The sequence below is a fragment of the Amphiprion ocellaris genome, chromosome 13 (assembly GCF_022539595.1).
Source record: "Amphiprion ocellaris isolate individual 3 ecotype Okinawa chromosome 13, ASM2253959v1, whole genome shotgun sequence".
NCBI classification, from domain to species: Eukaryota; Metazoa; Chordata; class Actinopteri; family Pomacentridae; genus Amphiprion; species Amphiprion ocellaris.
The window spans coordinates 20,205,465-20,229,667 of record NC_072778.1 but is presented as its reverse complement, the minus strand read 5'-3'; the positions used below and the strand labels follow the sequence as shown (position 1 = coordinate 20,229,667).

The following is a 24,203-nucleotide window of genomic DNA, read 5'->3' as shown; positions in this document are numbered from 1 at the left end:
TCTTTGTACCTGTATGTTACATATCATGATTTGGCAGTGAGTAAAGAACAAATATAAAAATATAATTCAGCTCAATAAATTGACTTACTGACAATCTTATAAGTGGTAGATATACATATATGCATCTGTACGCATTTTTGTAAATTTTTTTAAATTTAATTTTTTAATGTGTTTCAGTGGTTTTGTTTATGTGTAATTTAGGACAGAGGCCCATGACCTGGACTGTTGCCACACTTTACTGACACAAGTGTGCAATAATCCTGTGTCCACCAGGACCCAAACACTGCCTCTGCATGATTATTTTTTATTATTATTTTTATTGTTATACTGTATTTATATATTTTAATGTTAATTTGAACTACATCTTATTTTTCTTACATGTTTCACGTAATATATCCATCTATTTGCACATCCAATTTAGATTTATGAGAATGTACTTTTATTTTTTATTGTACTTGGACCGTTTTTGTTTTTTTTTATTGTACCTTTAGTTGATTCTTCTGTCAGCGTGATTTGCATCTTATTTTTCTTACATGCTTTATACCCAACTGTTTGCACATGTAGTTTATATTTGCAATGTATTTTTGAAAATTTGCTAGGGTTTGTTTGTGGGAAGTGTTTTATTTTTCGAATATATACGAAGGGATTTTCGTTCTGTTCATGTAAATTAATACTTAGACAAATCTGTCTGGGATCCTGTTATGCTGCATTTCGCCGCTAGATGTCGCTGTAGCAGTGGAGGCGCTCAGAGCTGAAAGACCGAAGAAGAATATAAACATCAAGTATTTCCACCACAGCTAACAGTGCTGCTGCTCCCCTGTAACCATGAAATAAGTCGCTGACAGCTTACTTTTTAAAATAAATTAAAACCATAAAATGTGGCGGTTAAACAAAGTTCGCTATAAAGCTGGTCGACAAGGAGACAGTTTGGAGGAGCTCAGACTGAAGAGACGAGAACACGAGAGAAGTGAGTCTGTTTAACCTTTAAGACACGTTTCCTGCCTTTTAAAACATATTTAATGATGTTGTGTTTAACAACTTAACTAGTTTACTAGTCAGAGGAACTTTTAATGTCAGCTCCATAACGATGAGCTATGAACTGTAGGTTAAAGTCAGTGGGAAAGAGGCTGCAGCGTTTAAGCTAATTTACAAGAAAAATGACAACTTGGAGAGTTCACGTAACAGTATTTAATGTTATAAAGGTAATTTTCTCCAATTATTTCTTCAGTAGGTTTTGATAAGATTATTATCAAAGGTGGTTAAATGCACAGTTCATTCAAATAAACCGCCTAGACCTGGTTTCCAAAACCCTCCCACTAAAAGTAAAACCATTATATATGTACAGGAGCACCTACACTTTTAAACAATTGTAATATTTCAGAGTTGTCAAATAGAGAATATCTTCTCATGGACAAATCAAAATTAACACTTAAAAATACTAGAACTAGAAATCCAGGCCCCAAGGTAGAAACAGAGCAAAAGTGAATAGATATGTGATCAGATACACAAGTTAGAAACCCTGTGTTTACGGAAATAACACTGAGTACAACTGTATGAATATGGTTGAAACACAGTTCAAGAACCATAAGCCATGTGTATCTTTATGCCCACATTTATTTATTTATTTATTTATTTATTTGACAGGGAGAGTGTACATTAATGAACGTCTATTTAGACAGCAATAGATGTAAATATGCCTGGTTATAGCAGCAATGCTCATTTACATCTGCAGTCCCTAGGCAGGGGAAAAAAACATAACAGTGAAACATAGGACAATAGGTCACAATAAAAAGACAATAGGTCATAGTAAAAGCACATTACAAAAAGTACACAAAGAAGTTAAAAGTCAATGGTCACAAGATTGGTAGACTTTCAGCCACTGTTTAAGGTGAGTTTTGAAGGTTGGTAACGTGGAACACTCCCTTATGGAGAGTGGAAGACTGTTCCAGGTCTTACTGGCCTTCACAGAAAGAGCATTTTGTCCGAAGGCTGTTTTTCTGTATTAATCCTCACAGTTCCCTCTAAAGGAGGCCCTGGTCCTGAGACCGCTGTGGACCCTTATTTTAAGAAAAGAATGGCGAGTCCATGGAACACCTTATAGATCAAACAACCAAATTTAAAATTTTTAAAATTCTCAAAGCTCAATAAGTTGTATTTCTCTAAGATATTACATGATATGACATTGGTTTTCTATCGAAGACCTTAACGATTTTTTTTATAGAGTGATTCTATGATTTTGCATGTATTTACACCTGTCAACAACCAGCATGTTTTGCAGTATTAAATGTGTGATGATATCATGGAATGCAGAAACATTCTAGCAGCACCAAGTGTTATGAAAGGTCTAATCTGAAATATGGAATATAATTGTCTGAGGAATTTTAAAAATGTCATTGTGAGACTTCACAAAGATAGAAAAGGATACAGGAAGGTGTGTTTTGTTATGCTAAAAAACACAGTAATCAGTAGGTGTAGAAAAACCACAGTACCACTAATCAGAGCTGCAGTGGTTGTCCTAAAATGACACAGTGCACTGCTTGCAAAACCCAGCTCTGAAAAAGATGCACAAGTGCCTTAGACATGCTGTTGCTGTGTTTTGGTCTTTGGGTCAGCTAGTAAAAGTTCTGTTTTAAAGGCTTCAAGCATGTCAAACATGACTCAAGAGAAGATGACAACACAGCTTCTATATAATAAAACAGAATCTAACTAGATATCTAGTCAGTATGATATCTTACATCAGTAATTATTGCAGCCTCTGGGTTTCTGAGTTGTGACTGTTTAACGTAAAGGCCTTTTGTCCACATGGCAGCGTTGTTATAATTTGATAGAGTGGTGGTTTGTGTCTTTATGCTGAACTGTTGGGTATGTTAGACTGCTTTGCATAAATTGTTGTAATTTCTTTCTGTGTTAATTGCTATAGCACTGAGACAAGCCCGCAGAGACAGACAACTTGTGAGCAAGAGACTCCTGCTGAATGAAGATGAGGAGCAGCAAGACATCACCATGGACACAACCCCAGGCGAACAGGTGAGTGGCAGACGTCAGATAATACGTTGGCAGGTTTAATCACATGTTAAATTCAACCAACCGGCCAATTTCTCATTTCCCAGGACGTGGTCAGTTTGGTCCACAAACTTCAACACAGCGGCCCAGAAAAGGAGGCCAACCTGAAAGCTTTGAGTAAAGCTCTGCGTGACCCATCAGCACAGCTCACCTTCGTCAAGTACTGTCATAACTTCTGTGGCCACATTAAATGGCTTTAAATGATGTTATTTGCATTTGTTATCATGTCTCTGTTGTCTGTCGCTTCAGGTTGGAGAACAGTGTGCATCTGCTGGTCGGTCTCCTCACCAGCTCGAATGCTCAGTGTCGTCTGCAGGCTGTTCAGTGTCTTCATGAACTGTCTCATTCCCCTCATAAAAACGTGGCACCAGCCTGTCTGCCTGCCACCTCCTACCTGCTCACCTACCTGTCTGGCCCAAGCACCAAATTCTCAGTGAGCATTCATTTATACCAGGATGTATGTAAAGTATCATCGACTCGTACAGAAGATTTTTGACTTTCTATATGTGTTTGTTCATATGTCCACAGGAGCTGTGTCTCTACACACTTGGTAATATATGTCCAGACAGTGATGCTGTAAAAGAGAAGCTCCTGGCCCAGGGGATCATACCAGCTCTGGCCACCTGTATGGAGGTAAACTAACAATGCTCGTTGAACGTTACTACCATGACAACACCTCAGCACCAACATCTTCTCTGTGACTTGTTAAAATTTGTAGAATTTTTTTCAACTGAGTCAAAGTCAGATTTCCCACATAGCCTTGAACTGGTGCTACACATTGTAACATGTATGTTAACTTGTCTCTCTGGATGTGTGTTTGTCCAGAACCAGAGACATAACCTTGCAGTGGTGGAAGCAGTGGGCTTCACCCTCTCTCAGCTCCTCCAGACCAAAGATGCAGCAGTGAAAATAATCCCGTAAGTACGCTATTGGCACGCAATTAATCTCTTCAGGCTCTGTATCTCTGCTGCCATCATATATGTTAAAATAATTTGTGCTCACATTTAACGCTGTTGTCAGTTATGTAGTTGTCTCTCCCTGTCTCTGCAGGATGGTCCTGGCCTCCACTTTACCTTCAAACTTGTTATCAGTTCTGACTCCGGACCCGAAGTTTGGCCTGGCTCCTGCCATTGAGTGTGCATGGTGTCTGCACTACCTCACAAGCAGGTGAAAGCTGTAGGATGTTCTCAGCAAGTATCAACAGTTTGTTATATTGTTATTGCATATACCTGCTACATAAATTACTTAACACAATAATGATAACATGTCTCTTTTCTGCCTTAATCAGCTCTAAGGATAACAGGGAGCTGCTGTGTCGAGGTGCATTGGTACAGTGCAGTTCCCTGTTAGTGTCACTAGGCCGCGCTGTAGCAGAAGGAAACAAAGATGAAGGACTGGAGCTGGTGAGGAAATACAGAGATCAGTCACAGTATTTATTATTATTTTTTTTATGTTTGTTGCTCTTTACCACTATTTGGATTTGTTCGCACTTTTTTTATTTTTTTCCTTTTTCTAAACAAATAATACCCTAATTTTTCATATTTATTTCTCAGCCTTTACCCACGCTTTTATTTTAGTTAACACCAGCATTAGCAATCACTTTAAAGAGACTTCCTAGTGACAGATGTCAGAGTCATGCGTACTTTGTGTGTCAGTGCTGTTGCATGGCTTTACTGCTTGGTACATTCAGGGAAGCCTCTGCTTCGAAGGTTTTACTGTTTAAAAGCATCAAATTTAACCAGCTGAGTTGTTGGAAAATCTATCCCAAAGAACAATAACCAGAAACTGAAGTTGTGTCATTTGTATTTGATTAAGATTTATTAGGTAAAGCTGAATTAACATGTACAGTGATAAATCATCTGATTAAAGAAAATAGATTTTTATGCTGAGGGGCAGGAGAAGGATCTAGAAGCTGAAACTGTTTTGTTCATTATCCAACAGTTGTAGATTTCAGGTCAAAGTAACAATAACTAGTTTAGTTTTTTAACTGCCATGGATCACCATTTGAGCTTTAATGTGTCCCCGCCAGCTTGTCTGTCCTGTACTGAGGTGTGTTGGAAACCTCCTGTTCTCCTGCCCGGTGGAAGGTCTGAGCACTCAAGTGGGCGACGTTCACCTGGTTGTAGCTCTGTGTGGACTTGTTCAGGCCTACCTGCACACTCAGCCAGCTTTGGCCAGAGAGGCTGCCTGGGTCCTCAACAACCTCACAGGTTCGACACGTTGAGTTCAGGCACCTCAGATCGCTGCTGAATCATAAACACACACTTCTGCACCAATTTTGCTTGTTTAAATTGCATGAATTGAAAAAGGATGTCAGACAGACCGGATATTGGGAGAGTTCTCTGTGCACCTGATCATTTCTGATATCATAGTTTCAATGTGTTGTTTGTATTATGTTTTTAGTGACAGATCACTATGCATCAGTGCGTTAAAACATAGCATTTTTTGTACAAATATCCACTCTGTTCACAGATTAGAAAATAGGTAAATTTATGTCTGTGAAAATATTCTTCCATGTGTTTTTAACTGTTGCATAGCAAAGATATGGCTATAGATGTATGTATACAGACATAAAGAACCCTATATTTTGTAGTTTTAGTTAACATTGTTTACACTGTCATGGACTGCAGTACTTTGATTAAGCACTCCAACGAACAGCATATTTGTTTTTTTTTTCATCATTTCATTTTTTCTTCACAATCTTTGAGAATAATTTGGAATCGTTTGACAACAGCAGGCCAATTATGGCAGGTCGTTTGTTTAGAAACAAACTTAGAAATGAGCATTGCAAAGTTTGACAGCTGGTCAAATTGGATATTCTTTATGACTCTAAATGTTGTAAGGGATGAGTAGAGAACGCATTTTTCCATCATTTGGATGTTCCAAGTTGACGTGAGGATTCAGGTTTAGAAACCATTAGATTCGATGTTCTTGTTTTTCTGAAATGGATGCCAATAATCACCACAGCCATCATCCATCTAGCTTATAGCCTACAGCTCATTCGGCTGTGTTTTTAGAATCTTATACCACACTCTGAATTTCAAGGTTTCAGGGGATCAGTATCTAGCTGATTTGTGATAGTTGTGCACTTCTTTCTCTGATGCCTTATATGCAGTTTACTGTTTATTAAAACAACTTTGTGGGAATAGGAGAATTTTCCTGTAAAATGTGATGAGTCTCTGTGTTTCACTTTCTGTTCCAGCTCACTCCAGTCAATTCTGCTCTGCTCTTTTGACTCTCAACTTGGTCCCAGGACTGATCCAACTTCTGCGTTTCTCTCAAGGCATCAACACTATGGTCAGTGCAAGCCAACCTAAGATGTTATTGCTGTTTCCTGTACTTAGGTCACACAGTAGTGACACGTAATGGTGGACATTGTTTTTGTTCTGTTATTATATAATCTCATACACTTCTGCAGTGTTGCACCTCACTGATCTTTGTTTGCTTCTTTTACTTAGATACTCAGGATTCTAGCAAATATTGCCCACAAGAAACAGGAGTTCTGCATCCAGCTCACACAGCTTGGGTTGCTGTCTGTGCTCTGTGCCACACTTAAAATGGTTGACCAGGAAATGGTGACCCTGAGTCTGGATGTGCTGTTCATGCTGGTGGTTAGTAGTCCACAGGTAAATAGGGCCATACTGATCAGTGAAACCAAACTTGAAGGACTTGCTTTTGCTCGTCTCTTCTATGGGCGACAGCTTTCAAATGATGATATTTTTTCCCCTCAGGTGGCAGCGGAGTTTGTAAATCAAGGTGGGCTTTCACTGTTAGAAGCCATTCAGTACAACGGTGAAGGAGACAGGAGGCGAAGGGCAACATATCTGCTGGAGCAGCACCTACTGTCCTACCGACTGTAGTCAACACTAACACTCACTAAGTTTTGTTCTTTTTTTTAATCTGTAGTATTTCTGGACTAAAAGTGACTGATGTGAGCTGCTATGTCAGAGGTGGACAATATGCTGGGTCCCTGAACCATTAGAAATACATCGACAATTATGAAGACACACCTGAAGATACAAGACAGCTTCTTTATCAGGGTTTTTTTGACTTTTTGAGGCCTGCACTCAAGTGTTTTTTAGCCAACACCACAATGAGAAAAACTGAGAATATAAGGATTACATATTTTTAAGTCAGTTTAGTTGATTTGGGTCTCATTTACTCAACATTTATTTTTATCAAATGATCAGAAATAACAGGAAAATACGTCAAGTTCTGTCAAAAGAGGGTCACATAAACTTATTGTATGCAGACCGATCATGGTTATTGTTATGCTTAGTCACCTCCCCAAAGACCCATTCTGAGCAGGAAAATTCCCGGTGTATGCTCTGACTTGTGTGTATTTTCGAGTCTTAATAATGCTGACAGATGCACATTGTTCTTGTATTTAAACATGGATTGTAATTAGTTACCAGGGTTGTAACTAATGGTGTTTTGAGATGAAATACATTTTGAATTACATGACATTAAGCACTGAGGCTAGTTACAGTATGTATGTAAAGTACTTGTCTGTAAAGTGTGTATATAAAATTGTATTAATATTCAGAAATAACTTTTCCGGTTGAGACTGAAGAACACTGGTGAATGTTTGCTCTTTGAAGTCACACCTGCTGTATATTCAGGGAATGTATTTATGTGATGAGATGTAAATGTCAAGAATGAGGGTAAAGCACAGCCACATTTTTTAAAGCAAGTCAGGCATTCTTTAAATAAATAAAATATACTGCAAATGTGAGGCTCTTTAGTACAAGGCATGTGCACAAAAAGAGGAACTGGAAAAGATTCGTTGAAACAATTCTTGGGAAATGAGTGGTTACAAAAGGTGCAAGTATTGCTTAAGAAATTTAAAGCCTGCTGGAAATTATCTTTTCATTTCAGCACATGTATATTAAAATGATTTAGACCAGAAACCGTAAATTTAGCTGTCAAAAGAGAGATATGGGGGGGATGAAAATAATGGAGCCCAAATTCAAAACGAACACCAGGGATTGTAGCCTGTACATTCATGATGTAAATATACTGTATTAATATATCTATGTAGAATAGAAGAAGAAATAGGGGGGAAAATGCAAATGAGGTTTAATCTGAAATACACACCAGAAAAATATCTGGTTTGTTATTGTGGACATGCTTTAAGCCAGTCAGATCAACATTGTCAGTAGACATAAAATCAGTGCTCTTCTCCCAGACACATTTGAAGGAGCGTCCATCAGGCCTCTGTGACACAATCGTCCTTAAATCTCAGCTTCAGAAAGATGCAGCCCCTGAATCAGGACACAGCTCCTCCCCTTAATGAAAAAATAAAAACGGCTGTCTCAAATTTCCACACTTCCTCTTTCCACCCACAACATTCCCTTCCCGTTATCTTTCACGCTGCTCTTCTACAATATAAATCTAAGACAAGGTGGGTGACTTCATGTTCTTATATACTTTGACACTGTGTTAAACAGTCTTGCATGCAGCAGAATTCACTCTGCCTCACCACAATTGTTCTGTCACTTATTAATCTGCCTGCTCTCAGAGTAATATCTGTGTTATCAACAAGAGGATATACATCTGGTTTGATAAATTCTTGATCTCTCTGACCACAACAAAATACAGTGTAAAGTTTACTGGCAATGGAGGGAACTGAGTCAACAACTAGACAGAGAGCAACAGCAGAAGCTGGGAACCAGCAGTCAGACAACACAGTGCTGATGTCCAGCAAGCCTCTGCATCGCTTTGTCCAAAAAGAGCCCAGGAGTCTTGGGGTAACACACCAAGAAATCCACATAGTAATTAAGTGTTAGAACCACTAATTACTTGCATCCATCCTCCGTCTTCTCCTCCCCAGATTGTTATTCTGATGTTTGGCTGTGCTGAGCTGCTGATGGGATTTCAGCTGTCTGGTGAAACTATGCGCACCTCTTATGGGATCTACATCCCCTTCTGGCAGGGAGCTCTGGTACGTAACATTTTGCTGACTGGCAGCAACAAACTGAAAATGGAGAAATATTGTGCTTATTTGCTTGTATCGGAACTTGTCACTAAGGGTGCGCAATATAAGCGACACCTATAAAGGCAGAAAAAGTTGACACATTTGTTGGACGAAATTATAGAAAAAAATAATATGTCTGTGTGATTCTCAGTAATCAAGGTCATATTAATCCAAGGAGCTTTAAGGAAAAGCAAGTGGACTTTTTACCTGGACTTCTTTTTCGGGTTCTTGAAGATGTTTCTATTCAACATTAGTCAGTCAGAACTGAAGAAACTTCTTGGATGAGAGGTGAAATGTCTTCAAAAACCTAAAAGAGAAATCCAGTTGTTATTATCTAAGAAAATTAGAAAATGGCATAAAAAGAATAATGATGTTAATAATTACAGTATGTCATTTAAAAAAGCAATGTGCTTAATTAAATATGATTAAGGGCCGGTTTCCCGTACAGGGATTAAGCCCTAGTCCTAAACTAAATCACATTGTAAACCAGGACTTACTGAAATGGCTTTCTCAGACATGGATTAAAATAGCCTCAGACTTGTCCTAGTCTTGAGGTAAATAATCTCCTTTCTTGAAGGGAGACTAGAGCTAATCCAGGTCTAAATCTAGACTTAAATTAAACCTGGACAGAGGCAGGTTTAGCTTCAGAGTCAAAGTTGTATGCCTCACAGTGCATGGCAAAAATGGATTACCTTGACTACATCAATGAAGCTGAAACACCACCACCAAGACCAGAAAGAAGATTGCTCAAAGACAAAAGTAACCCGCTGAATGAATTTGATGGTGTGGAATTTGAGACCGTTTTCGAATGTACAAACACCATGCAGCTGAAATGTTTTGTTTGCTTCGAACAAAGCTTTCATGTGACTCAATGAGGGGAACCCCTGTACCTCTTTCCTACCTCCTGAATGGTCAGCCTTTTCCCTTTTGGCCTGCTGCCTGGGTTGGAGATAGTGGATGCTTCTACTGCTACAGGTGCAGAAGGCTGATTTTCTGGACTCTGTTCTGGCTCATCTAACATTTGGTTCAAGCTCAGGTATTCTGGAAAAAAATTCCAATATTAGACATTAGATTTCAAGAGTTGACGCCATGACAGTATTTTTTAATCTGAGTCCAAAAAACATTGCTATTTAGCTTATGCTAACGTGCAGGGGGAAATGGCATATACACTAAAGCAAATGAGTATTGGATTGTTTCCCCACCTTAACTGTCCACATCATGATCATCTGGGATACCTTCCAAGGGTTGCTGGCTTTCAATCATCCCAGTTAACAAGTCTCCTCGGTCATCTGTCTCTGGTCGAACTGGGGGTTCCCCATTTAATGTTTTTCCACAGGACCTTTACAAGGCAATATAGGAGTGTGTGTGTGTGTGTGTGTGTGTGTGTGTGTGTGTGTGTGTGTGTGTGTGTGTGTGTGTGTGTGTGTGTGTGTGTGTGTGTGTGTGTGTATGTGTGTCACATGAGAAGACACACATTTCAAAGTGAGCGAGTAGTTCAATCAGGCCACCATAGATAATATAAATTAATCTTACCTGAAGTTGTTGGAGGGTCCTGTTGGTTACTTTTTCATGAGTTACATGCATTCAAAATTGCAGTCCATGCATTCCCTTTTTTGGTTTCTGTGGTTGAATCATGATATTTGTCTTCGAATATGGGGTACTTTGAGATAATTTCCTTGAGAAGTGTCTTCTTGCTTTCACTGAAGTTTTTTGGGTGCTTTCTTTTCCCTTTCTCTATTCTAGATCAGGAGTCAAACTCCAGTTACACACACACACACACACACACACACACACACACACACACACACACACACACACACACACACACACACACACACACACACACACTGCTAAAACTTATATTGGAATATTCCACCACAGGTTTTCAGAGCACTCTCACCTTTGCACCATGAGCACATCATTAATCTAATTCAGCTTCCAAAGCATGGTCTGGGTTGTCCTTGATCACCTTAGTCTGAGACTCTGTAGTGTGGAACTAGTTAATCTGAGGTTAAATAAAATCTCAGAAAGCAACTGGATTCTTGTGGATTAATTTAAACCAGATTAGTTTAGTCCTGGTTTTATTTAAGCCCTGAATGCAAAACTGGGCCTAAATGTTTAACTACTGAGCTTTAGTGTTGATAGACACAGCCCTTGTGCTTTATAGCTTCATGATTTTAGGCAGTTGTGTGACTGCTGTCAAATCTCTTAACCATTTGTCACCCTTACAAATATATATGTATAAATATATATATATATATATATATATATATATATATATATATATATATATATATATATATATATATATATATATATATATATATATATATATATATATATATATATTCTTTTTGAACATGTTACACTCCGCCTTTAAGTCAAGTTCTGTTTCTTAGGCACAAGAAGGCATTTATATTCTGTCTAACTGAATAAATTAAACATCAGCTTTCAGATCAGAGGTCAGTGGTTACATCTTTGGAAGACACACTAATGAAAGTGACGATGTGTTTCTTTGGTTGTTCTTTAAGTTTCTTGTCTGTGGAATCCTCTCAATCTACACTGAGTTACATCCATCCAAGAAGATGGTAGGTGCAGCATTATACTCTCCTCTGGTTATAATGTTAAACTTTATTTACTCCCCCACAGCTTTTCTTAATCTTATTAAACTGATCTTTCCCAGGTGACCGTGTGCTTGGCCATGTATGTGGTTTCCATTTTGGGAATCATAGTTTCTCTTTGCTACAGACACCGCTTCATTATCTTCTCTTATTATATGAGAAGCTGGTTCACTGACAGAATGGTAAGTTACAGTATGTGTTTTTTTTTTTTTTACTAAATAAACAACATACATATTTTCACAGTGCTGTATTCACAACTAACTTTCTCTTTCTCTCAACGTAGGCACAGGTTAATAGTATTGAACTCATATTGTTCATATCCTCCCTGTGCGTGTCAGTTCTTCTCATGTTCTTGTGTGGCATCACAGGATTTGCACTAAAAAGCACACGGACTCAGGTATAAGCACTTTATTTGTTGTTATTGTTGTTATGTAAAACAGGCCATTGCCACCAAAATCATATTTTCAATGTTCAAGATAGATAGATAGATAGATAGATAGATAGATAGATAGATAGATAGATAGATAGATAGATAGATAGATAGATAGATAGATAGATAGATAGATAGATAGATAGATAGATAGATAGATAGATAGATAGATAGATAGATAGATAGATAGATAGATAGATAGATAGATAGCACAAAATATCGCACAAAATCACAATATACCGGTATAAATAATCACTAATAATCAGTAGCCATCTATATGAGACTGGTGGCCTCCGATTATTTAATGTTAAATAAGAAGAAAATGCAGTAACTTGCTAAGTAGTCACTAAAATGATGTGTTATTGCTGCTACACAAAATGACTTCAGAGGTGATGATAGAGTGAGATTCTCCACCCAAAACCTACTTTTTACCCAGATTTTCTACTGACATCACGATAAGATTGTGATCATAAAATGATTTTACCATAGTAAGGCAGCACCCAGCCCAAAAGTAGTCTAAAACACAAAATTAACATAGATGATTTTAAACTAAAGTCTTAATGAGGCTGATCTAACTTTCTCAAACACTCTAACACATCTGCAGCCAGAAGAAGCTGAACAGAATTTCTGCCAACAATATCTAAGAAAGGACACTATTTATTATCTCTGTGTCACTCATAATTTCATTCTTCTCTTCCTCTGTCTGTTCTCCTTATCAGGTTATTGTTCAGAGAATCCCACCACCACAGACTGAAACAACGTTGAGCTAAGATCAACTGTTAAAGCTCTTACTCTGCGATTACTAACACTGTTTCTCCTGCACTTCACCTGTCCTGGGAAAGAAATCTGTCTCAATTCTGTACAATATATCACTTGTGAATGTTACACCACCTTACTGTCATGCATTACTGAACCACATTTATTTGCTTTTTTGTTACGGCCTGTGGTGGCCATGCGTGTTTGGAAATGGACTATGCACAGCTTCTGTGTCTGGATGGTTTGTGGGGAGGTGATTGACTACACCTGGCTGAAGTCTGAGCTCCAGATTCCACCTGGAACTCATGAGGGGTGTTTAACTTGGAGCTCCAGACCTCCTCCCAACCCCGGTCCTCCCCGCCTCCCGACACATCAGATTGGTCCACAACCACGACTCCTCCTCTTTGAAGACCCCAGCAATCACCACACACCAGTATATATCTGCAACCAAGACTCTCTCTGCTGGGGTGGTTGGTATTTGTGACCAGTTTGCCCTGCCAAGTGCACCGTTTGTATTAGTTTCTCTTACTTGTGGTGCGTGTTGCTTGTGTGTTTTAAGTTTGATTAGAGAGTTTTGTTACTTTGCTTGTGTTTAGATCGTTTTACAAACTCTGCCTTCATTTTGTTATATTCTGTTCTTTGATTTGGCAGCATCCACCAGTCTTGTGTTCTTTGTGATCATTTTTATGTTCAATTAGCTACTGAGCAATAAATTCCTTTACCTAAACCAAATAACATCTGGTTATTTTGTTGCATCCAGCCAACCCTAGAGATTGCGTAACAGCTTGTTTGAAATAGAAGGGATTTCTGTCATAAAATGTGAGAAAAATAGTTTACAAGCACCTACTAAGGGAATATAGTAACCACTCTTGCTAGAAACACTCAAATTGCTGCAGAGATCATAAAAAATACATTATAATATTAATTCACAACAAACACCAAGGATTGTAGTCTGTACATTCATGATGGAAATCTAATCTACTGTATTAATATATCTATGTACAATACAAGAAAAAAAAGGAGGGGGGGGCAAATGAGGTTTAGTCTGAAATACACACCAGAAAAATATCTGGTTTGTTCTTGTGAACATGCTTGAAGCCAGTCAGATCAACATTGTCATTAGACATAAAATCGGTTCTCTTTTCCCAGATCTCAGTGGAAATTCATTCTGTTTTGGAGACTTGGGATCAAACAGGGAGCCTCTGTAGGCCCCATTGGAAGGAGCATTCATTGTGCCTCTGTGACACAATCGTCCTTAAAATTCAGCTTCAGAAAGATGCAGGCCCGGAATCAGGACACAGCTCCTCCCCTTAATGAAAAAATAAAAACGGCTGTCTCAAATTTCCACACTTCCTCTTTCCACCCACAACATTCCCTTCCCATTATCTTTCACGCTGCTTTTCTGCAATATAAATCTAAGACAAGGTGGGTGACTTCATGTTCTTATATACTTTGACACTGTGTTAAACAATCTTGCATGCAGCAGAATTCAATCTGCCTCACCACAATTGTTCTGTCACTTATTAATCTGCCTGCTCTCAGAGTAATATCTGTGTTATCAACAGGAGAATATCCGTCTGGTTTGATAAATTCTTGATCTCTCTGACCACAACAAAATACAGTGTAAAGTTTACTGGCAATGGAGGGAACTGAGTCAACAACTAGACAGAGAGCAACAGCAGAAGCTGGGAACCAGCAGTCAGACAACACAGTGCTGATGTCCAGCAAGCCTCTGCATCGCTTTGTCCAAAAAGAGCCCAGGAGTCTTGGGGTAACACACCAAGAAATCCACACAGTAAATAAGTGTTAGAACCACTAATAACTACTTGCATCCATCCTCCATCTTCTCATCCCCAGATTGTTATTCTGATGTTTGGCTGTGCTGAGCTGCTGATGGGATTTCAGCTGTCTGGTGAAACTATGCGCACCTCTTATGGGATCTACATCCCCTTCTGGCAGGGAGCTCTGGTACGTAACATTTTGCTGACTGGCAGCAACAAACTGAAAATGGAGAAATATTGTGCTTATTTGCTTGTATCGGAACTTGTCACTAAGGGTGCACAATATAAGCGACACCTATAAAGGCAGAAAAAGTTGACACATTTGTTGGACGAAATTACAGAAAAAAACAATATGTCTGTGTAGATTCTCAGTAATCAAGGTCATATTAATCCAAGGAGCTTTAAGGAAAAGCAGGTGGACTTTTTACCTGGACTTCTTTTTCAGGTTCTTGAAGACGTTTCCATTCGGCATTAGTCAGTTAGAACTAAAGAAACTTCTTGGGTGAAAGGTGAAATGTCTTCAAAAACTTAAAAGTGAAATCCAGTTGCTTTTTGCTGCAGCTCCCAGGAATCAGTTTTCCTATTTTTCTGAATGAATGCATACATTTGAGAAGCAATCTTTCATGAATCTGCAAGTGGGCCACCATGATGGCGCAATAATATCTTAATTCCACTTCAGGAGATATTCTCTAAAATTTGGGACGCATGAGTTTGGGATTTTTGCTGAAGTTTTCCAACTTATTTTGGCTGATGCTGATAGTGAAACATGCACATTTTTTTCCACCCATTTGCCATTTAGAAGAAAAAGTTCTCCTGAAAAGTAGAAACATGTAAGAGTGGTTCCTCAAAGCCAATCAAAACTTGGGGTTAAAATGAAATGTAATAATTCAACATTTTGTGAAATACTTCCATTTTTGTTGATAGTTAGGTGAGATACCCGTTACCATTCTCCAGTATGTATAATAAATATAAAGCTACTGCCATCAGCTTGTTAGCTTAGCTTAACATAAACACTAAAAAGGGAGAAAAAATGGCCTGGCTCTGCTCTGAAAGGGTTACCTTCCTACCTACCTACCTACCTACAAGTCAAGTTATGTCTGACTTAAATTAAACATCAGCTTTCAGATCAGAGGTCAGTGGTTACATCTTTGGAAGACACACTAATGAAAGTGATGATGTGTTTCTTTGGTTGTTCTTTAAGTTTCTTGTCTGTGGAATCCTCTCAATCTACACTGAGTTACATCCATCCAAGAAGATGGTAGGTGCAGCATTATACTCTCCTCTGGTTATAATGTTAAACTTTATTTACTCCCCCACAGCTTTTCTTAATCTTATTAAACTGATCTTTCCCAGGTGACCGTGTGCTTGGCCATGTATGTGGTTTCCATTTTGGGAATCATAGTTTCTCTTTGCTACAGAGTATACTGCATCTCTTTCCTCACGGTCTCTTACTATATGCGAGATTTGTCTGCTGGCAGAGTGGTAAGTTGCAGCATGTGTTTTGTTTTTTTTAACTAAATAAACAACATACATATTTTCACAGTGCTGTACTCACAACTAACTTTCTCTTTCTCTCAACGTAGGCACAGATTAATGGTATTGAAATCATATTGTTCATATCCTCCCTGTGCGTGTCAGTTCTTCTCATCTTCTTGTGTGTCGTCGCAAGATTTGCACTAAAAAGCACACGGACTCAGGTATAAGCACTTTATATGTTGTTATTGTTGTTATTTAATTCAATGTTCAAGATAGATAGATAGATAGATAGATAGATAGATAGATAGATAGATAGATAGATAGATAGATAGATAGATAGATAGATAGATAGATAGATAGATAGATAGATAGATAGATAGATAGATAGATAGATAGATAGATAGATAGATAGATAGATAGATAGATAGCACAAAATATCGCACAAAATCACAATATACCGGTATAAATAATCACTAATAATCAGTAGCCATCTATATGAGACTGGTGGCCTCTGATTATTTAATGTTAAATAAGAAGAAGATGCAGTAACTTGCTAACTAGCCACTAAAACAGTGTGTTATTGCTGCTACACAAAATGACTTTAGAGGTGATGATAGAGTGAGATTCTCCACCCAAAACCTACTTTTTACCCAGATTTTCTACTGACATCACGATAAGATTGTGATCATAAAATGTTTTTGCCATGGCAAGGCAGCACCCAGCCCAAAAGTAGTCTAAAACATAAAAATAACATAAATGATTTTAAAGTCTTAATGAGGCTGATCTAACTTTCTCAAACACTCTAACACATCGGCAGCCAGAAGAAGCCAAACAGAATTTTTGCCAATGATTTCTAAAAAAGGAAATTATTCATTATCTCTGTGTCACTCATAATTTCATTTTTCTTTTCCTCTGTCTGTTCTCCTTATCAGGTTATTGTTCAGAGAATCCCACCACCACAGACTGAAACAACGTTGAGCTAAGATCAACTGTTAAAGCTCTTACTCTGCGATTACTAACACTGTTTCTCCTGCACTTCACCTGTCCTGGGAAAGAAATCTGTCTCAATTCTGTACAATATATCACTTGTGAATGTTACACCACCTTACTGTCATGCATTACTGAACCACATTTATTTGCTTTTTTAAAAAGCATTTTTGAAATAAACAGGATTTGTGTCATAGAATGTGGGAAAAATATTTTTATAAGCACGTACTAAGGGAGTATAGGAACCACTCTCGCTAGAAAGGCTCATGTGCAGCTGCTGCAGACGTCATAGTAAACACATTATTATGTTACTAATAGTGCACATCAGCCTTTAAGCAGTTTATAGCTGCTAATCCCTGCATCTATTATTATATCAAGCCACAAACTAATGTTATATCACCTAATATGTATGTATATTGTACTAGCATTAATGCGCAGTGATGCTAGTTAATACCGATAATGTCAGACAAAAGGTGATGTTTGTATATTTACATTTATATCAGTTCAAAGTGTGTTTTGCTTCTGATCCACAATTTCCAAAAACTCCAAGAAATTCAAGGTTTTTAACCCAAAGATACCCAGTTGATTTGAAGTTTTGTTCTGTATTGGGGACACTTTTTGTACATCCTAAAACCCTGTGTTGTCCACATTTCCGTCCATCTAATTCGGGCAGCTCCGGGAAAAATTGCATATTTTGTAGCATGAAAGTAAATAATTACAATATCTGTAGCTGACATCACAATCACATGAGCCTTTCTTCAAATGTTATTGCACTGATCCTTTTATTCTGAGCTTACGAGTGTAACTGCATCATTATTATTATTATACAGTAAATGCTGTATGTTGGTTGAGCTTTAAATGTCTTATAAACTGCAGCGCATGATAATCAATGTGAGCCTCTGTATGCATTTAGCTGAACTCATTTCACAGTTTGACTTTGGCTGAAAAAAACGATGTGAACTCTGAGTTTTGGTTACAGGACATCTGCATGCAAGGGCTACTTGGGAAATCTTAAATAATCTTTAAGTATAGCTTATTACAAGTGTGTCTGAATCTCTTTGCAGTTGAATTGACACAGTGAAGTCACTTTTAAGTGTCAAAGCTTGACTGATTTAATGGTACAGCTTGGGAACAGGCGCACAGTTGATATACTGAGCCTGCTTGAAACCTGTTGTCATTTTTTATGTGTGTGAAAAACAGATTTAGCCTGAAGTATTTTTTTTCTATTTGTCTGGTGCAATAAATGCAGAGTATATTGTCTTTGTTAAATAAATGATAAATACAACACATTGTAGCACCTTTGTTTCATTTTTACAGATAGCGTTTCGCTGAGTAAGCATGATGTTAATTCCCATTCACCGCAGTATAATACATTTTCCTCAGGTGATTTTCTGCACCGGGTTATTGAAAAAAAAGGGGGTGTTGGTGGGCTTCATGTAAGATTATGGTAAACTTGGATGGACATACATTAAAGATTATTGTATGCATGGACATGAGACAGGAATAGCTGCTATTCTCTTTACTGTAAGTGACTGTGTAAAGACATTTAGTCTATCAGTTAGGGGTTAAGCCCAATAACCACAACTCTGCATCGGTCCTTTCACCCTTGATGCCTGTCCAAGTTAGCAAACAACTCCTCCCCATCAGTATTGTGGTTCTGACAATGCGACACGCTCTCCCAGACACAAAACCACAAATGTTTCAAAAACATTTTTGGTCTTTTAATTCATTTCCAGTCATTTCATTAAGAAGACAAACAGTAGTTCAACACTATGAAAGAAGTCTTCCCCTGGTGTTGGTGGTAGAACAGGAAGAAGAGCTTCTTTTAGTCATATTTGGTCCATGTGCAATTTGTTTTGGTGTTCACAGTATTTAATAGACATAGCTGGCAGTGTACAGAGACTGCATGGAAGCCTGGTCAGCTGAGCCGGTGGGCTTGTACTCTCCTTTGGCAGCCAGGCCATTGATCTGATGGGTGCAACAGAGGGGGGAAGTTAGGGCAAAGTCAAAGCTGAGCGTTAATCAGCTACATGTGCCGCATTAGTTCAAACATACAAAACCCCTGTAACAATCAATCATTCACCAGACAGTATGAAGTTGAGTAATGCAAGATAAGCATTATTTAATAGCCAACTCGTCAGTGCCGTTCACACCCTCCGAGACTCACCTTGGCCCTGTTGAGGAAAACATCCTGTGTAGCTTTCTTGTTGGCAGCTTTGCCCTGCCAGGCAGCAAGAGCAGAGGCCTGGAGTGCACGGCCGTAGGAGAAAGTGAGCTTCCAGGGACGATGGAGGGGCACCTGGTTGATGGCGTTCAGGTTAACGGAGGCCTCCTCCTCGCTCTGGCCTCCAGACAGGAAGCAGATGCCTGGAAACGACACAGAAAACCTGTTTGTACTCGGAGAAACATCTGTTACGAAGTGATTTGTCATGGAGAAAGGCTGGCCTTGTGACACTCACCAGGCACTGAAGCGGGGACGGTGCGCCTCAGAGCGGTCACGGTTGCCATACCAACCTCCTGAGGGGTGAACTTCTTAGTGCAGGAGTGTCCAGCGGTGACCATGTTGGGCTTCAGCAGGGTTCCCTCCAGGTACACGTGGTGATCAGACAGAGCCTTGTACACAGCAGCCAGCACCTAAAGAAGAACGGGCAGATTCACCATCAATACAAAAATCTAATATAACAAGGAAATGTATTTTTATTCCTACTATTTTATGTGCTGTACGAACCTTTTCGGTGACATACTGGCACCGCTGCAGGTCGTGGTCTCCATCAGGCAGGATCTCTGGCTCCACAATGGGCACCAGGCCATTCTAATGGACACAGGTTAAAATGAATGATTCACAGCTAACATACTCAATAGGTTGGTGATTATTGTAGAGATAAATCACTATACAAATACACACCTGTTGGCAGATGCTGGCATATCTGGCAAGGACATTGGCGTTCTCTGCAATGGCGAGAGCTGAGGGGCAGCCATCTGAGATCTTGAGCACACACCTCCACTTAGCGAAGTCGCAGCCGTCCTTCTTGTACTGGGCACAGCGCTCTGAGAGGCCGTCAAGACCTGGAGAACACACAGAATGTTAGCAGCCCATGTCTGCAAGGTTAAATCTACATTATTGTGCAAAAAAAGCAGGTCTGTCCATGAGACTCCTAACCTTGCGTTGTGGTCTCTCCATCTGTTCCATTCAGACCAGCTGTGCCTTTGTCCACCTAAAGCATGAAAACCAAACACATCAGTGAGTTCCATGAAGTGTCAACATGTGTCACTTGTGAGGACTGAACATTGCTGTACTGTGCAGCATTCTCACCTTGATGCCAACAACGATGCCTTTGTCTTTGATGACTTGGGGGAAGAGCTTGCCGCTGTCTGATTTCTGGTAGAGCGTCTCGTGGAAGAAGATGACTCCGCCCACGCAGTTGGAGATGGAGGAGTCGGTGGAGAAAAGAATGTCACGGAAACAGCGACGGTTCTCCTCGTTGTTCTCCACGTTGATCTTCTGGAGGCGCTTTCCCATAGTGCCTTTTAATAAGATTGTAGGGAAATTATTTCTGTTCCTTATGCTTGCACATTGTTACCTCTCACTAGCGGAATAATAACTGAGACTGATGCTCACCTGTTGACTCATCTGCAGCCAGGATTCCCTTTCCAGGAGCTACGATCCTCTGAGCAATGTCAGAGAGCTCCTTCTTCTGCTCCGGAGACAGGGATGGGAACTGATGAGTCATCCTAGCAGAGACAAAGCAAAGTTATTTGACAGGTGTTGAGGAACTCGTCAAGAACTAAGTAAATACTAATCATACTAATGTTGATAACTGCATCAACTTAATGTGTGTAGTTTAACTCAAATTTCTGCATGAGTTGATTTAAAATTCACATCAGGTTGAGGCAACTTAATGAAATTAGCTTGATTACTTAATTTTTCTTCAGCTTGAGTTCCGGATTTCAAGTTCACTTCTCTAGTTTAACACACCTGAACAAATGGTTAATGCAGTTTGCTGGCCAGAAGTTATTAGACGTCAAAAAGACTAATGCAAACTGGGTATTTTTCAAAACCACACATTATGAGAGTATGAAGAACATTTAATCTTGTTTTCCCATCTAACAAAAGTGCCTCCAACATCCTGCTTCTCCTGCACCACCTCTGAGGTTAAATATTTGGCTTGCATGGTTGAACTTTGGCCTCAAAACAGATAAGAGCTCCCTTTCAGTGTGCAACAAAAGTTCACAGTTCACTCTAAGTTGCTGGCTACAAGTTAACCCAGTGCTTTCTGCAGAGGAATGCGTTAAACAGCACAATGTGATGGCTTACAATTAACACCATGATCACAATATGCAAACAGTACAATAAAGAACCTCAAAGGTTGAACACCTACAGAGAAGCCTGAACATTTAGCACTGTAACTAGAGCTAACAGACTTAAAAAACGTGTGCATCCAATTGTACAATTTGAGTGCAAACTTGCAGCTTAAATCAACAAATCCACCGCAGCACGCTTACAGACACGAGGAGACGTGCAGAAAACAGTCGAAGGGCTGCAACAATTTCTCTGGGGAAAAAAATGGATACCTGCAAGTATGCGAGAGTTAAAAAGTTGAAAACACGTCTTACTTGAGATTTTTATCAAACAGCGACGGCGGATCAAGTGTCAGACGGCCTCTGCAGCCTCCCAGCAGTTAAATGACTGATAGAGAAGGCTGAAAAGTGGGTAAAAAGCCGTATTTATGCGCTGCTGTGCGCTGTGGAGGAGGTGCTCGTGATGTGGCGGGGCGTGAGGCGCCTCGGTGGAGTAATTGGCCGGTCAGAGCCACAGGGGCGGTGTTTGGTGGTGTGGCATCATCAATGCTGCTTTGTGGACTTAGTTCGTATCAGGACCCGAGCGGCTGAAAACAAGATGGGAACAGAGTGTTATTAAATCCAAGCCTTCATGCGCTCATCACGAAGCTGCTCCGCCCCCATCTCCTCTGAGATGGTGAAATGTAGCTGGAGAGGCCTGCTGTAATGTTGCAAGTCAGGTTTCTGTCTTGTTCTTTTGTTCTGGTGATAAGGAAATGACCAAAGCATGGTTGGTTGTACCATGAGAAGACAATGACAGTTATTGTTTTACTTCCTAATTCCAAGGAAGGGGGTTGGAATTAACTTAGTGATGTGCATTAATGCATGAAAGGCTACTAATGTTCCAATTGTCTACTCTTAAATTAAACCAAGATACAATTCAAAAGGTGGGATTATCCATGCCACTTTAGATCTTTTCATTTTAGATCCCTACAACAGACATCCTGGTTACACTTACTTCTTCCTTAAAGTCATGAAAAGCAAAGTTTGCACTCAAACAAAAATGTGCCTGTTGTTACATACATATTTTCTAAGTATGATTTATTATTGTCATCATCATCATTACTAAGGCAGCTTTTGTTTTCACTTCCCCGTGCAAATGAGCAAAACTTTAATTATTGTAATTTCCAACAGTGAAAAGGCCGCTTTACATTTTACAGCGCTAGAAACTTTTATTACTTTAAAATGTCAAAGTTAAAAACAATTTTATTTGTACAGCACGTTTTAAACAACCTGAGTTGACTAGAGTTCTGTGTTTTTCATTAGACAGGCAGCAACAAAAATATGTGCAAAAAAGAAAGACTCTTAAAGCTTAGGCAATCATAATTGTCGTTTAAGTTAATTGTCTTTATTAATAGAGAATTAGGGTGTGCTGCTCTCCACATAATGTGATCACACAATTATAGGACTATGCATTGTTCATCTGTGGAACATCAATTATATTCCATTAGTCTGATTCATAGTAACAACCCTCTTTTTCACGCTACCTTGTGTATCTCAGCCTCATGCGTCACATTACTTGTTAAATACGTCATGCAGGAACAGCTTTTATATTGATCACTGAAAATGAGCCAGAAACTTGTAGGGCTAGTTCCGTGTTACCACAGTCCATGAGTGACCTCAGCAGATAGAGGTGTTTGAACCCATATTGGCCGGGGTGGATTTGTAACTCACAAATAATGACAGGCCAGGCTTTACACAACTTGGACTCTGCACTCGGTGCAAAGTACTCTTTAATATCGCTGTTCAGAGTCCAGTCTTGTCTGGAAGCATTTTACCATATTGTTTTTACATAAGGACTGAGAAAAACAGAACCAGAGGAGTGACAAATGTTTTCCAGACAGAGTTACAAAAATTATATGAGGTCAACCAGAAAGATTGCATTGCCTCAAATTTTGCTTTGGTTGTTTTGGTTGTCTGATAATTAGGATAATAACAGCTGCAAGTTGTAAATCAACACTGCAGCAACACAAACTATCTGTACTGGGAGGTCATGTTGCTTCGATCAGGACTATTCTGCTTTAATGGAGGGAAATCGACCATGTGCATTTTAAATGGAAGGCTTAATTTAGCTGCAGGCTTTTTGCTTTTTCTGAGCTGGAATAGTTTGGAATTTTAAACTGCACATTACACTCTCTACAAGACTTTGCTGTGTGCAAAATACACAGTCTTGACAATAAAATATTAAGGCTGGGACAGAGGCATTAGTTTAGATTAACCTACCTAATGTAAATATGAAGGCCAAGACCCTACAGTATTGTTAATTTTGAAAATCAAGCTGACTAATTTAGAACTAAAGTTATGATTCTACAAAAATATACATGAAAAACCAACAAATCTAAAGCTTCCTTATATTCTTAATGGGTATGCTTTGTTTTTAATTCTAATGATGTTTTATGTTCATTAGTATGTGTTTTATAATTGCTGTATTTTGTTTTACTTTATTGTATTTTATATTTATTTTATTTAAAGCAAAAGAAATGTACTCTCATTTACGCTCCCACAAATAACAAAGTAACTGACTGATTAGGGAAAAGACAGACTACTATAGAAGTGCTTGTTTGTTTCTGAGTCTCTGTGCTGCAAATATTGGCTCTGCTATATATAATGGACTGCTGTTGCTCAGTACACTGTAAAACAAAATACATTTTTAAAAAATTAAGAAAAATAGCAGCAAATCTGATAGAAAAAGGTTTCTACTGTAAAATTAATTGTAAACATCTGTAAATTATTGATATTTTTAGCAGATTTAAATACAGTAAAACAGTGTAATG

At 38.9% G+C, this 24,203-nt stretch overlaps 3 protein-coding genes and 1 long non-coding RNA gene across 5 annotated transcripts; 2 read left to right on the top strand and 2 right to left on the bottom strand.

Moving 5' to 3' along the window:
* The first annotated feature begins 762 nt into the window (after positions 1-762).
* On the top strand, positions 763-13,582 carry tmco6 (transmembrane and coiled-coil domains 6). The gene is made up of 18 exons (XM_023271697.3): positions 763-967; positions 2,921-3,027; positions 3,111-3,223; positions 3,313-3,496; positions 3,592-3,696; positions 3,889-3,980; positions 4,114-4,230; positions 4,352-4,466; positions 5,093-5,273; positions 6,266-6,360; positions 6,522-6,689; positions 6,795-8,467; positions 8,665-8,813; positions 8,897-9,007; positions 11,572-11,628; positions 11,724-11,843; positions 11,945-12,058; positions 12,811-13,582. The coding sequence occupies exons 1-12, from the start codon at positions 877-879 to the stop codon at positions 6,921-6,923; spliced, it is 1,497 nt and encodes a 498-aa protein (XP_023127465.1). The 5' UTR covers positions 763-876; the 3' UTR covers positions 6,924-8,467; positions 8,665-8,813; positions 8,897-9,007; positions 11,572-11,628; positions 11,724-11,843; positions 11,945-12,058; positions 12,811-13,582.
* LOC118470390 (uncharacterized) lies at positions 8,237-10,877 on the bottom strand. The gene is made up of 5 exons (XR_004847454.2): positions 10,574-10,877; positions 10,243-10,379; positions 9,942-10,081; positions 9,248-9,347; positions 8,237-8,351 (listed from the first exon to the last, which is right to left on the bottom strand). It is a non-coding gene; the product is annotated as an uncharacterized LOC118470390 (long non-coding RNA).
* Positions 13,583-14,154: 572 nt separating the features above from the next.
* On the top strand, positions 14,155-18,378 carry LOC111569502 (membrane-spanning 4-domains subfamily A member 4D-like). 2 transcript variants are annotated; one of them, XM_023271658.3, is made up of 7 exons: positions 14,155-14,272; positions 14,413-14,618; positions 14,705-14,815; positions 15,830-15,886; positions 15,982-16,110; positions 16,212-16,325; positions 17,037-18,378. In XM_023271658.3, the coding sequence occupies exons 2-7, from the start codon at positions 14,487-14,489 to the stop codon at positions 17,085-17,087; spliced, it is 594 nt and encodes a 197-aa protein (XP_023127426.1). In that variant the 5' UTR covers positions 14,155-14,272; positions 14,413-14,486; the 3' UTR covers positions 17,088-18,378. The 2 variants fall into 2 exon arrangements, with proteins under 2 accessions (XP_023127426.1, XP_023127425.1); XM_023271657.3 differs by having other exon boundaries at positions 14,197-14,272; positions 14,470-14,618.
* A 412-nt stretch (positions 18,379-18,790) lies between these two features.
* aldob (aldolase b, fructose-bisphosphate) lies at positions 18,791-21,862 on the bottom strand. The gene is made up of 9 exons (XM_023271656.3): positions 21,706-21,862; positions 20,711-20,823; positions 20,405-20,616; positions 20,252-20,306; positions 19,997-20,157; positions 19,820-19,903; positions 19,551-19,725; positions 19,259-19,458; positions 18,791-19,059 (listed from the first exon to the last, which is right to left on the bottom strand). Exons 2-9 carry the CDS (start codon positions 20,820-20,822, stop codon positions 18,964-18,966), a joined length of 1,095 nt encoding a protein of 364 aa, XP_023127424.1. The 5' UTR covers position 20,823; positions 21,706-21,862; the 3' UTR covers positions 18,791-18,963.
* Positions 21,863-24,203: the final 2,341 nt, after the last annotated feature.